At 41.5% G+C, this 12,840-nt stretch overlaps 1 protein-coding gene and 1 non-coding gene across 2 annotated transcripts; one reads left to right on the top strand and one right to left on the bottom strand.

The window, feature by feature from the left end:
- Positions 1–1,268: 1,268 nt before the first annotated feature.
- Positions 1,269–1,372, bottom strand: LOC133833197 (small nucleolar RNA R71). The gene has a single exon (XR_009892591.1). It is a non-coding gene; the product is annotated as a small nucleolar RNA R71 (small nucleolar RNA).
- Positions 1,373–8,226: 6,854 nt separating this feature from the next.
- LOC133832596 (uncharacterized) lies at positions 8,227–8,538 on the top strand. Its single transcript, XM_062262915.1, has one exon. The coding sequence runs from the start codon at positions 8,227–8,229 to the stop codon at positions 8,536–8,538; it is 312 nt and encodes a 103-aa protein (XP_062118899.1).
- Positions 8,539–12,840: the final 4,302 nt, after the last annotated feature.

The following is a 12,840-nucleotide window of genomic DNA, read 5'->3' as shown; positions in this document are numbered from 1 at the left end:
AATTATGTTTAATGCTGGAAATATTAAATGTAATGGGCAAAACATGGATGACGGAAGTCATAATCTAGGTTAGGTTATGTTAGTAAATAACATAGGGATATGTTATTTGCCTTGTGTAACTTTTGAGAATTAAACTTTGATTTGCATTCTTAAATCTAATTTTGCATAGGAATATGTTTAATTAAGTAGAAGAATTAATGTCATAAAATTTGGGAAAGTTTTATGAGTGTTTAAATGAATTATTGTTAACCTGGGAGTTTTGCTAGATTATTGCTGCAGCAATCTTTCCGCAAGTTGTTCAGGATGAATAATATAGGGGAATTCAATAATTCAAGTCCATTTTGCAATCCATATATTTCTCTCAATTTTCTTGTTCAGTTCAGTTTTTAATTTCAGTATTTCCATTTTATTTTAATATTTTTCTTAGCCTATAAACAACCCACTTGATTTTTTAATTTTCTAAAATTGTTTAGTAATTGTTTTGCTTATTTTTTTTAATTTGCAATGCATGTGGAGACGATTTACTTATCATTATATTACTTGTGTGATTACGTGCACTTGCATATTTAAAATCAAATATTAAATTTATCGCAACAAGTTTTTGGCGCCGTTGCCAGGGATTGAAATTAGAAATTCTTGTAAAATCAATTACTTGCAATTTATTTTTTCTTTGTTGAGTTGACTTTGTTTGCTTGCTCTTGTGTTTTCTTAGATGATTTACTATATGAACGAGCAAGAAGACATTGAACTAGCTCCTATGGATCCTGAAATTGAAAGAGCAATTAGAAGAAGACTAAGGGAACAACGAGCTCAAAATCGCTTTAATATGGCTGAAGAGGTTGAAGGAGTTGAGGGTGCTAATAATGTTACTAACACAATTGCTATGGCTGGTGATAAAGAGTGAGCCATAAGGGAGTATGCTGCCCCCATGTTTAATGAGCTTAATCCGGGCATTGTTAGGCCTGAAATTCAAGCACCCCAATTTGAGTTAAAGCCCGTGATGTTCCAAATGTTGCAAACAGTGGGTCAATTTAGTGGGCTGCCTACTGAGGATCCTCACCTTCATCTTCGTTTATTTTTGGAGGTGAGAGATTATTTCAAGCCACAAGGAGTGATTGATGAGGCCCTAAGGTTGAAATTGTTCCCTTTCTCTTTGAGGGATCGAGCTAGAGCTTGGTTCAACACCCTTCCTCCCGACTCGGTGACTACATGGAATGAGTTGGCTGAAAAATTCTTGATGAAGTACTTTCCCCTACCAAAAATGCCATGTTCGCAATGAAATCATATCATTTCAGCAGCTCGAAGATGAATCATTCTGTGAAGCTTGGGAGAGATTCAAGGAGATATTGAGAAAGTGCCCACACCATGGGATCCCGCATTGAATACAAATGTAAACATTCTACAATGGGCTCAATTCTTCCACTCGTATGGTGTTAGATGCTTCAGCCAATGGGGTTATTCTCTCTAAGTCCTATAATGAAGCCTATGAGATTTTGGAGAGGATAACTAGGAACAATTATCAATGGTCCAATGTTAAAGCCTCAACAAGTTGAAAAGTGGCTGGTATACTTGAAGTTGATGCATTGACAACTTTGACCGCTCAAGTTTCTTCAATGGCTAACCTTCTCAAGAACATGAGTTTGGGGGGAATGGTACAACCAACTGCTATGGGACATGTTGCCAATGTATCTTATGTGTATTGTGGAGATGGGCATGCATTTGAAAGTTGTCCTTTGAATCCCGCTTCAGTTTGTTATGTGGGGAATCAAAATGCCAACCAAAATAACCCATATTCGATCTCTTACAATCCGAGGTGGAGGCAGCATCCAAACTTCTCATGGGGGGGTCAAGGAGCTAGTTCAAGCAGAGCACCAATGCAAAACAAGCCTACATATCCACCGGGGATTTCTCAACAACAACAAAGAGCTCAACCACCTCCTCCACAAGTGTCTCATTCAAGCTCTTTGGAGAGTTTAATAAAGGAAATATAACGCCAAGAACGATGTTGTGATTAAGATTCAAGCGGCATCCTTGAGGAATCTACAAACTCAATTGGGGCAGCTTGCTAATGAGCTACGGAATAGACCACAAGGCACCTTGCCTAGTGATACAAAAAATCCAAGGCAAGATGGCAAGGAGCATTGCAAGGTGGTTACCTTGAGGAGTGGTAAAAATGTGGAATTGACTGAGGATAATTGTACTAGAAACAGCAAGCCCACTTCAATCCAAAGTAGTGTGGACAAAGGAGACAAAGCTGTGAAATCAAAAAATTTAAATACTGATCCTGAAGCAATTGCGGCAGCAATTCCTCCGCAAAATGCTACAGGAAAGGCTATAAGCAAGCCACCTCCACCATTTCCTCAGCGCTTTCAAAAGCAGCAACAAGATAGTCAATTCCGGAGATTTTTAGATGTTTTGAAACAACTTCACATCAATATACCGTTGGTGGAAGCTTTGGAGCAAATGCCCAACTATGTGAAGTTTTTGAAAGATATTTTAACTAAAAAGAGGAGGCTTGGTGAATTTGAAACATTGGCGTTGACTGAAGGTTGTAGTACTATATTGAAGAGTACAATTCCTCCTAAATTGAAGGATCCGAGCAGCTTCACAATTCCTTGTTTTATTGGTGGTAGAGATGTTGGTAGAGCACTTTGTGACTTGGGAGCTAGTATCTATTTGATGTCCATGTCAATTTTCAAGAAGTTGGGGATTGGAGAAGCAAGGCCAACCACAGTCACTTTGCAATTAGCAGATTGTTCTATGGCACACCCGAAAGGAAAAATTGAAGATGTACTTGTGCAAGTTGATAAATTCATTTTTCCGGCTGATTTCATCATCCTTGATTATGAAGCGGATAGAGATGTTCCTATTATCTTGGGTAGGCGATTTCTAGCTACCGGGAGGACCTTGATTGATGTACAAAAAGGATAGCTTACTATGAGGGTGAATGACCAACTAGTGACTTTCAACGTGTTCAATGCTATGAAGTTTCCAGATGAGGTTGAGGAACGCTCTAGGCTAAGTGTAATTGAGTCTATTGTCGCTGAAAAATTCCATAAGGAAGCTTGTAAAGATGGAGTGGGGGTGAGGTCACTTGAAGAGCTTGAAAACTTAAGTGAAGAGGAAGAAAGCCAAGTTACAAGGGTGGAGTCAAAGCATCCCTTTGCTAAATTTTGGAGGCTTTTGAGTCATTGAACTTGTCGGAAGGGAATTTTAAGCCTCCTAAGCCTTCTATTCAAGAGCCACCAAAATTAGAGTTGAAGCCTTTGCCTAGTCACTTGAAGTATGCTTATGTGAGAGATAATGAGACCTTGCCTGTGATTATTTCAGCCATGTTAGGAGCTGAAAAAGAGAGTTTGTTGCTGGCTGTTTTGAAGAAATACACAAGGGCCATTCGTTGGACTATGGCGGATACCAAGGGGATAAGTCCCTCATTTTGTATGCATATAATTCTGTTGGAGGATTGCTGTAATAATTCTGTTGAGCAGCAGCAAAGGCTTAATCCTATCATGAAGGAAGTGGTTAGAAAAGAAATAATTAAGTGGCTTGATTATTGAATTGTTTACCCAATTTCAGATAGTTCTTGGGTAAGCCCAATTCAGTGTGTTCTTAAAAAAGGTGGAGTCACAGTGGTGGCTAGTGAAAATAATGAGTTGATTCCCACAAGACAAGTGATGGGGTGGTGTGTATGTATGGACTATTAGAAGTTGAATAAGGCTACTCGTAAAGACCACTTCCCGCTTCCATTCAATGACCAAATGCTTGATCGGTTGGCGAGAAAGGAGTTTTATTGTTTCCTCGATGGGTATTCTGGCTATAATCAAATTTCCATCGCGCCAGAAGACCAAGAGAAGACTACCTTTACTTGTCCTTATGGCACCTTTGCCTTCAGAAGGATGCCTTTTGGGCTGTGCAACGCCCCCACCACTTTCCAACGTTGTATGATGGCAATATATTCAGATATGGTGGAGAAGTCTCTTAAAGTCTTCATGGATGATTTTTCAGTATTTTGGGAGTCTTTTGACACTTGTTTGGCTAACTTGGAGCAAGTCTTGGCTAGATGTGAAGAAACAAACTTGGTACTCAATTGGGAAAAATGCCATTTCATGGTTCAAGAAGGCATTGTGTTGGGCCATAGAATTTCTAACAAGGGCATAGAAGTGGATAGAGCAAAGCTAGAAGTCATAGAAAAATTTCCACCACCTACTACAGTCAAGGGGATTAGAAGCTTTTTGGGGCATGCAGGCTTCTATAGGAGGTTTATAAAAGATTTTTCAAAGATTTCAAAGCCCCTTTGTTCCTTACTTTAGCAAAATCGAGCATTTGAGTTCACCAAGGAGTGTCAAGAAGCATTTGTGATTTTAAAAAAGGCTCTTATCACCGCACCCATCATTGTAGCTCCAGATTGGTCTCTCCCTTTTGAATTGATGTGCGATGCTAGTGATTTTGCTGTGGGTGCTGTACTTGGGCAGCGAAAAGAAAAGGTTTTTCATTCCATTTACTATGCAAGCAAGACATTAGTCGATGCCCAATTGAACTATACTACCATCGAGAAAGAGCTTTTGGCGCTGGTGTTTGCTTTTGACAAGTTTAGAGCTTATCTTGTGGGGACTAAAGTGGTGGTTTATACATACCATTCAACGATCAAGTATCTAATTGGCAAAAAGGATGCTAAGCCACGACTTATTCGATGGGTGTTTCTTCTTCATGAATTTGACTTGGAAATTCGGGATAGAAAAGGAATGGAGAACCAAGTGGCTGACCACTTATCTAGACTTGAAGCTGCTAGTGAAAAGCAAAATGATGGGTCTATTAAAGAGACATTCCCCGATGAGCAATTGTTGGTTGTGAACCAAACCACTACTCCATGGTACGCTGATTTTGTCAACTATTGTTGAGTGGTTTGCAGCCACCTGAATTGAATAGGCAGCAACTCAAGAAGTTCCTTCATGAAGTGAGATTCTAATATTGGGATGAGCCCTATTTGTACAAACAATGTTCAGATTGAATCATGAGGCATTTTGTGCCTGAGGATGAAGTTTCTAGCATACTAGAGCATTGTCATTCAGCTCCTTATGGTGGACATTTTGGTGGGCAAAGAACAGCCGCTAAGGTTTTTCAATCGGGGTACTATTGGCCCTCTATCTTCAAGGATGCTCATGAATTTGCTAAGAGATGAGATCGCTGCCAGCATGTTGGAAATTTTTGAGCAAGGAGTAAAATTCCTTTGAATAGCATCCTTGAAGTGGAATTGTTCGATGTTTGGGGAATCGACTTCATGGGGCCATTTCCACCATCATTTGAAAATTTGTATATCTTGGTGGTTGTTGACTATGTCTCTAAGTAGGTTAAAGCAGTGGTAAGTCCTACTAATGATTCCAAGGTGGTCATGAAATTCCTACATAAGCATGTGTTCAACTGCTTTGGCACTCCAAGGGCGCTTATAAGTGATGAAGGAACCCACTTTGTGAACAAGATTTTGGCAGCTTTGTTAGCCAAATATAGTGTGAAGCACAAGATTGCCACCACCTACCACCCCCAAACCAATGGTCAAGCGGAAATATCCAATAGGGAGATCAAGGGAATCCTAGAGAAAGTGGTGAATCCTACTAGAAAAGATTGGTCTCAGCGAATGGCTGATGCTCTTTGGGCCTATCGAACGACTTTAAAAATCTCTTTGGGAATGTCACTGTAACGACCCAAATTCGCTAATAAGGCTTAAGGGCCTTGATTAGTGTGCCTGGAGGGCATAATGGGAATTATGTGTGACTTTAATGATTAAGATGCATGATTATGATTTAAAGCATGTTATGTGATTATTTGAATATTTGAGATGCATGACTACATGTATTAGTATGCATGTAGGCCCTGACTAGGTTAGAAGGGCATAATCATAATTTTGGCCATTTTGGGCATAAGTGTTTTGATATATGTGATAATTTTTTAGACCACATTATTATGTGGATATATCTGTGATCTGTGACTCGAGACGATCCTAGTGAACAATGTAGCGAAAAAGTCATGGCGGGGATTTATACCCGGCTCGGGGTGAGCCTAGGGGTATAAATGGAAATTTAGTGAGTATATTAGAGTCTATTTTTATACCGAGGAATATAATTGGAGGTTAGTTAGGTTTCGGGAACTAAGCGGGAAATATTAGAGACACTCGATGAGTTAGCGGGAATTGGGTAAAATGACTAAAATGCCCTAAGTGGATTAAAGGGTTTAGACTTAATAGGGAGGGCATAATAGTCATTTAGCTTACAGGGGTTAAGTGTTATTAAGGCTTTATGGTAGTTGAAGTTGTAGAAAAATATAGAAGTCTGAGGAAAGGGAGAAAGGAAGAAAAAGGAAAGGAAGAAAGCAGAGCTAGTTTTCTCTAAGGTCGGTTTATGCTTTCTTCATCAATTTCTTGGGAACTTTGGAGCAAAGCTCAGAAAGAAGAGCTAAGTTAGGCTAAGCATCAAGGATCCTAGGCCAGGCTTGGAGAATTGGCAGAGGTTTAGCAGGAACACCCTAACACTTGAGGTAAGGTTCTATAGTTTCTTCAATTTCTGGTTTTGGTTTTGAACTATGGTGCATAAGTTGAGTTTGATGGGAATTCAGGCCAAGAGTTGAGGGAGAGCAAGCCAAAGAGGTGTAGAGGTTGTCTTGAAATCAACACCCCATTAAAGGTATGAATTCTACGCCTCTAACTCTAATTTTTTGACTGGTTTTGCTGAGTTTCTGGGCTTAGGGTCAGCTATGGTGAATTTTGGGATTAGAGATGCATGTGATTGGGTTTTATGTATTTGGGGTGCTTGGGATGAGTGGAGTATATTGATAAGGTTGTTTTTGAGTTTGGCAAAGGTTTGGAGAAGTTTTGGTTGAGTTTGGTTCGAGGAAATCGCAGGAAGGGAAATTTGGAGTTTGCCTGTCTGTGACTAGCGCTACAGCGCTAGCCTTTGGGCGGTGCAGCGCTAGGCCATGCATGCTGAGGGGATTTTGCTTCTGTTTGTAGCGTTGTAGCGCCCTCCCATGAGCGCTGTAGCGCTACCCTGTCTTCTGAAGGGAATTTTAGGGTTGTTTGTAAGGGTTTTTGTTCAACGATATGGGGTTTGATTCCACCACCTTGTTTGGTGGAACTAGGACTTCCCGGGGGCTGGGGATTGGCCCCGAGGCTAGGTTTTGGACTTGAGGTTTGATGATGACTTTGGCCTATGGTTGTGTTTAGGTGAGCGCTAGGGCTCGAGAGGGATCGTGCTCAAGGAGTCAAGTGATCAGAGCTAGCCAATCGAAAGGTAAGAAAACTGCACCCGGTTATATGATTGTGATGGGACTAAGTGCTGCCGATACTTGTATTATATCAATGACGGTATCACACCATGGGACATATGATAGCGGCCTAAGGGTGCCGAACACAATATTTGCGCACAGGGCGCGGCTTGGCCACTGTAGCCGAGGACAACTTAATATTCACTGAGCTCGATTTAAACAGGCTGGAGTCAGTGGGATAACGGAGGGAGCGGCCTGAGGGCGCTAGCCCTAGTAATCATTTGTGAACTGTATATGATATGAATTGATATGTTTGGTATGCGGGATACTTGATTATACTGAAAGATTATATGGTAGAGATTATGTGATGCAATATAAAATATTGATTTGTCTGTTGATTTCTTATGCTCTGTTGTTGTGTTTTCTTGTTGGGCCTTGGTTCACGGGTGCTACGTGGTACAGGTAAAGGCAAGGGCAAGTTGGACCAATCCCGAGATGGAGAGCTGCGGGGTCGAATGCTGTTCGATTTCCATGGTCGAGGAGTGGATCATGACAGGGATTGCCAAACTGTCTGTTTTGCCTTAATATGGCTTGATATTGTATCTAAACCTTATGAGTTTTGTAAACGGTCTATAAACTTATTATTTTTGGGATCCCGTGTATACAGGAGACATTTCTTTATGAAAATGCGACTTTTGAGACCAAAACATTTTAACCCTAGTTGCTCTATAGTTTCAGTAACACATTTTTAATTAAATGGCTTGATTTGCAAGTCCAGCACTTTATAAACACACAGTGTAACGGTCTTGGCTATCCAGGGCGTTACAGTCACCATATCGTTTGGTTTTTGGGAAAGCTTGCCATTTGCCCATTGAGTTGGAGCATAAGGCATATTGGGCACCTAAGAAAATCAATATGGATCTCCAAGCTGCTTGAGAAGCTCGAAAGTTATAGTTAAATGAGCTGGAAGAGATGAGGTTGTTCTCCTATGAAAATGCTAAGGAGAAAACTAAGAGCTGGCATGATCAGAAAATTCATGCTCAGGTCTTTGAGAAGGGGCAGAATGTATTGCTCTTCAACTTGTGCTTAAATTTATTTCCTGGCAAGTTAAAGTCCCGCTGGTCTGGCCCATTCACATTGATGCAAGTTTACCCCTTTGGAGAAGTTGAAGTTCGTGAAGATCAATCCGGAAGGGAGTTTAAAGTGAATGGGCAGCGACTGAAACATTATTGGGGAGGTGAGGTCAACCGCGAGAAGACCTCCATCACTTTGGAGGATCCTTAATGCTGTGGTTGTTTTGGGTTGTCAAGTGATTCAGGCACTAATTTAAAGACAACCCAAAAAGAAGCAATTGTATAATGATATTGTATATATAGAAAAAAACAAAATAAAAAAAAAAGAGAAGAGAGATAACAGGAAGAAAAAAAATATATATATACATACATATGAGTGTTTTTAATTATTTTTATTTTTTGTAATTTTAATTTCATTTTATTGTGATGTTTTGGAGTGGTTTTATGTCTATTTTGGTGTTTTAGATGTTAAGACAGCAAGAAACAAGGTGTTTTGGAAGTAATTTTGGAGTCTGAAGGTTTTGCGAGAGTTTTGCTTCAGCAAAATGCACGCAAACATTTCCGAAAATAAATGGAGAGTTACGTCAAATTTGGGTTGCTGAAGCAAATCTTGGGCAAAATATTAGCAATCTGGGCAGAAAAAAAAATCATGGGTCGTGATTTCATTCAGAGGCATATATATACAAAAAAAATTACCATATTTAATATTATATATACATATTTTACTACATACATATATATATGTTAATATATAATTATATATATATATATTTTTAAATACATTTTTATTATAACTATATATATGTGTATATATTTATATACGAAATCTATATATCTAAATTTCAGTAAAAAATTTATTATATCTATAAAATATATATATCCGTATATACCAAAATACCCTAATACCCCATTATCATCTTCCCCAATCCTCGGCAACACCCAGTCCAAGGATCCACCAGCCACGCAACCACAAACCCGAGCGCACCACCCAGTCGCGCAGCCCTCTGCCCACCCATTTGCCCAGAACCGAGCCTTAGATCTCAGGTGCCCCTGCCCTTCGCGAACCTCGACCCAGCCGAGAGACACTCCTCACCAGCTAAGCCATCTCTAAACAAACCCAGAACGAGGCCCACCACCACCCATCCATCCCCGAACCTCACCAGCACTATCCCCCTCCACCCAGCCGAGAAGCTCTCTGCCCAATACGCTGACCTCTACCACCCAGTCGAGAAGCATGCTGATCAAAGCACTCGGCATCCTAGGTGTCTCCAAGCTGAAGCCCCTGCCAAAACACTCGGCCACCAAGGCATGCTACTCCAGTCTAGGGGCAAGGAACCAGCACCCTTTCGGCACCTTAGGTGTTTCCGAGAGCCCCTGCCTCAACTCTGGTCAGACGAGACCCCAGCCCTTAGCACCTAGGCACCATGCCGTAAGCTCCATACATTGGCTGGGTTTCCAGCAGTGACCCCTTACACCAGCCTAAGCCTAAGAGCTTCCAAGCCCACGCATCCCAACAGTCAGCCAAGCCACTCAAAAACTGGGGTATTAATTTCTTGTCCTCATAGTGCTATGTATATTGCTGGGCATTTGAGTCATTGCTAGTCTTTAATCTGGGGAGCACAAAAATCTATTGGAAATTCTATTGGAAAATCTGTGGCATTACTGTTCAGGTGCACCTTTTGTTGTGTGGTGGCCTTGTGATTTAGCTGCTTCCTTTTTGCCCAACATGACCATTAAAACATGACCACAGAGAAAGAAGCCAAACACTACCCCACCATCCCCTATCCCACCACCAGATAAACCAAAATCTACACCAACCTCTGTCTCACAAACAACCAAAACAACCAAAAAGACATCCAAAACCACCACTACCCCACCAAAGACCCCACAAATTCCCACTGCCCCACTACTACTGCCTCCCCCAGCAGCTATAAATGCTCCTACCTCCACCAAAACTACCCCACCCGCCACCAAACCAAAACCACCCCAACCCAAATCCAAAAGAGCCGCCCCACAAGCATCAACCGCACCCTCACCAAAGCAACAAAAGACTTCCACTACCACAAAAGCTGCCTCCCAGCCACAACACGCAGCTGTCCCACCTCCTAAAACCAAGAAAACACCTACCCCCTTAGGTCCTGCAAAAAAATTTATTTCTGCTCAAGCCAAGGCCACATATGAGTCTGTTAAGACAAAGAAATTGTTTCGAGAAAGAGGATTTTTGCCTACCACCATTGAGGTGCCTGCTTTTATCAGTACAGTCATTGAGCAGCACAATTGGGAACTTTTCTGTCAGAAATAAGAGCATGCCATTATTCCCTTGGTGAGAGAATTTTATGCCAACCTAGCCTCCGCTGAGAATTCTGAAGTTTTGGTTTGTGGCAAGGTTGTCTCTTTTGCTGGTGAGGCTGTTAATGCCCTCTTTGGGTTAGCCAGCATTGACTGCGCTGCTTATAATTAAATGATCTTGGTCCCTACCCCAGCTGACTTTGACAAGGCGCTGCAGCGTGTCGCAGCTCCCGGAACTCAATGGTGCATATCTTCTGGCGGTGTGCGCACTCTCCTGCACACCTCCATTTTGCCTAAAGCTAGAGTGTGCTTAAACTTTCTGAAGTGTTGCTTGTTGCCCACCATGCATGACACCACAGTGTCCAAGGAGAGGGTGCTCCTGTTCTATTGTATACTGGCTGGGCTGAGTATCAATGTAGGCCAGTTAATCTCTAGGAAACTTGCTAGCAGTGCCAGGAAGAAGAAAGGGAAGTTGTTCTTTCCCTCACTCATCACACAGCTGTGCATTAGAGCTGGGGTGTAATGACCCCAAATTCGCTAATGAGGCTTAAGGGCCTTGATTAGTGTGTCGAGAGGGCATAATTGGAATAAATATGGTTTGCATGAATATATTGATTTAAATTCATGATTATATGGTTAATCATGCTTGTGTGATTATATTGGCTTTAATGTAATATATGTAAGAACCACATTATTATGTGGGTAGACCTGCAGAGTACGACTCGAGGCAATCTTAGAGCTAGATAGTGGGGAAAAGTCACAATGGGGCTTAGCGGCTGACTTTGGATAAGCCAGGGGTATTTTGGGTATTAGGTAGCTATTTAGACTATCAGGTTATGAAAATAAATATATGAAGATATATTTGAGGTTAGGAAGTGTAGGCGGGAATATTGGGGGATTTTACCGTTTTGCCCTCAGGGATGTTTCCAGCACCTCGAGTCTCAAGATTGATTTAATGAGATAAGATTACTGAGGCTTTAGAAAACAGTGGATAGAAAATTAAACCGACATCTATTATCTGCCCTTTTTCTCTATTTTCTCTCTAGGAAACACAAAGAGGAAACCATTGAGAATTTGGTGAATCAAGCTGGGAATTTCTGAGAATTGAGGTGGGGATTTGGAGGCTTAGCTCAAGAATTAATCAAGAAATAAATCAGGGCTAAGGTAAGCATTTAATTTCCTTTTCTGTGGTTAGAAATTCTGGGTTTTTCTTGGGTTTTGAGGTAAATATGGTTTTGATGTTCAAAGACAGAATTAAGGAGGGAAGTTTGGGAATTAACTTGGTTTTGGCTTGGTGAAATGGTCCAGCAGAAGAGGTAAGTCTCAAATCATGATTTAGAAGTTTTAATTTGGGTTTGAATGGCTGGTTTGAGAGTGTTTATAGCTCTTGAGTTTTAGAAATTGAAAAGAGAATTCTAGTGTATGTTAGGCTGTGCTTTCTGTGGAATTATGTTGTTTAAGTCATGCTAAAAGTATTGGGATTGTTGGGTGTTGAAGTAGGGAGCTTAAGCGTGGGTTTTGCTAAGGTTTCAAGCCTATAAATGGTGGGAATTCCGGGCTCGAAGGGAAGGGCTGCGGCTCTGTTCTAGAGCGCTGCGGCCCTAGGATGAAGGAATTCCAGGGGGGTTCGGCCAAAGGTGAGAGCCGTGGCGCCCAAGGCAAGGGCCACGGCACGTGTCCTCTTTCAAGGGTGGTCCTTGGCTCTGTTTGAGGCTAGGGCCGCGGCTAAGCTTTAAGGGTCGCAGCCCCTAGTTGTGCATTTGAACTTTTAGGGATTTTAGGCATGGGAATGTGGTCTAGAATGCTCGAGATCGTTTTCGCCACCATGCTTGGCGAGATTCGATTTCCCGGAACTTAGTTTTGTACCTGAAAAACCTATATTTGGATTTTGATGGAATCTTATACTTTGGTTGTGGATAGGCGATAAAAGCTTAGGCTCGAGAACGGATCGTGCCTGTGGAGTGTTGCTCGCAACTAAATACTGCAAAGATTAAAGGTAAGAAAACTGCACCTGGTTGAATATATGTGACGGGACTAAGGGTTCCCTATTGTAAATGCTTGAGAAGATGGTATTATGCCATGCAATCCATTTAGTGAACCAACGGCCTAAGGGTGCCAAGGGTTTCACTAGCGCACAGGGCGCGGCTCGGCCACTGGTAGCCGAGGACAGCTTAATATGCACTGAGCTCAGTTTAAGCGAGCCGGAGTCATTGGGATAAACAGA

The sequence above is a fragment of the Humulus lupulus genome, chromosome 4, assembly GCF_963169125.1.
Source record: "Humulus lupulus chromosome 4, drHumLupu1.1, whole genome shotgun sequence".
NCBI lineage: Eukaryota > Viridiplantae > Streptophyta > Magnoliopsida > Rosales > Cannabaceae > Humulus > Humulus lupulus.
The sequence above is the reverse complement of the archived record's forward strand: the minus strand, read 5'-3'. Positions and strand labels throughout refer to the sequence as shown.

Coding starts and splice junctions, on each gene's coding strand:
- LOC133832596 (XM_062262915.1), top strand. CDS start 8,227: ATGAGGTTGTTCTCCTATGAAAATGCTAAGGAGAAAACTAAGAGCTGG.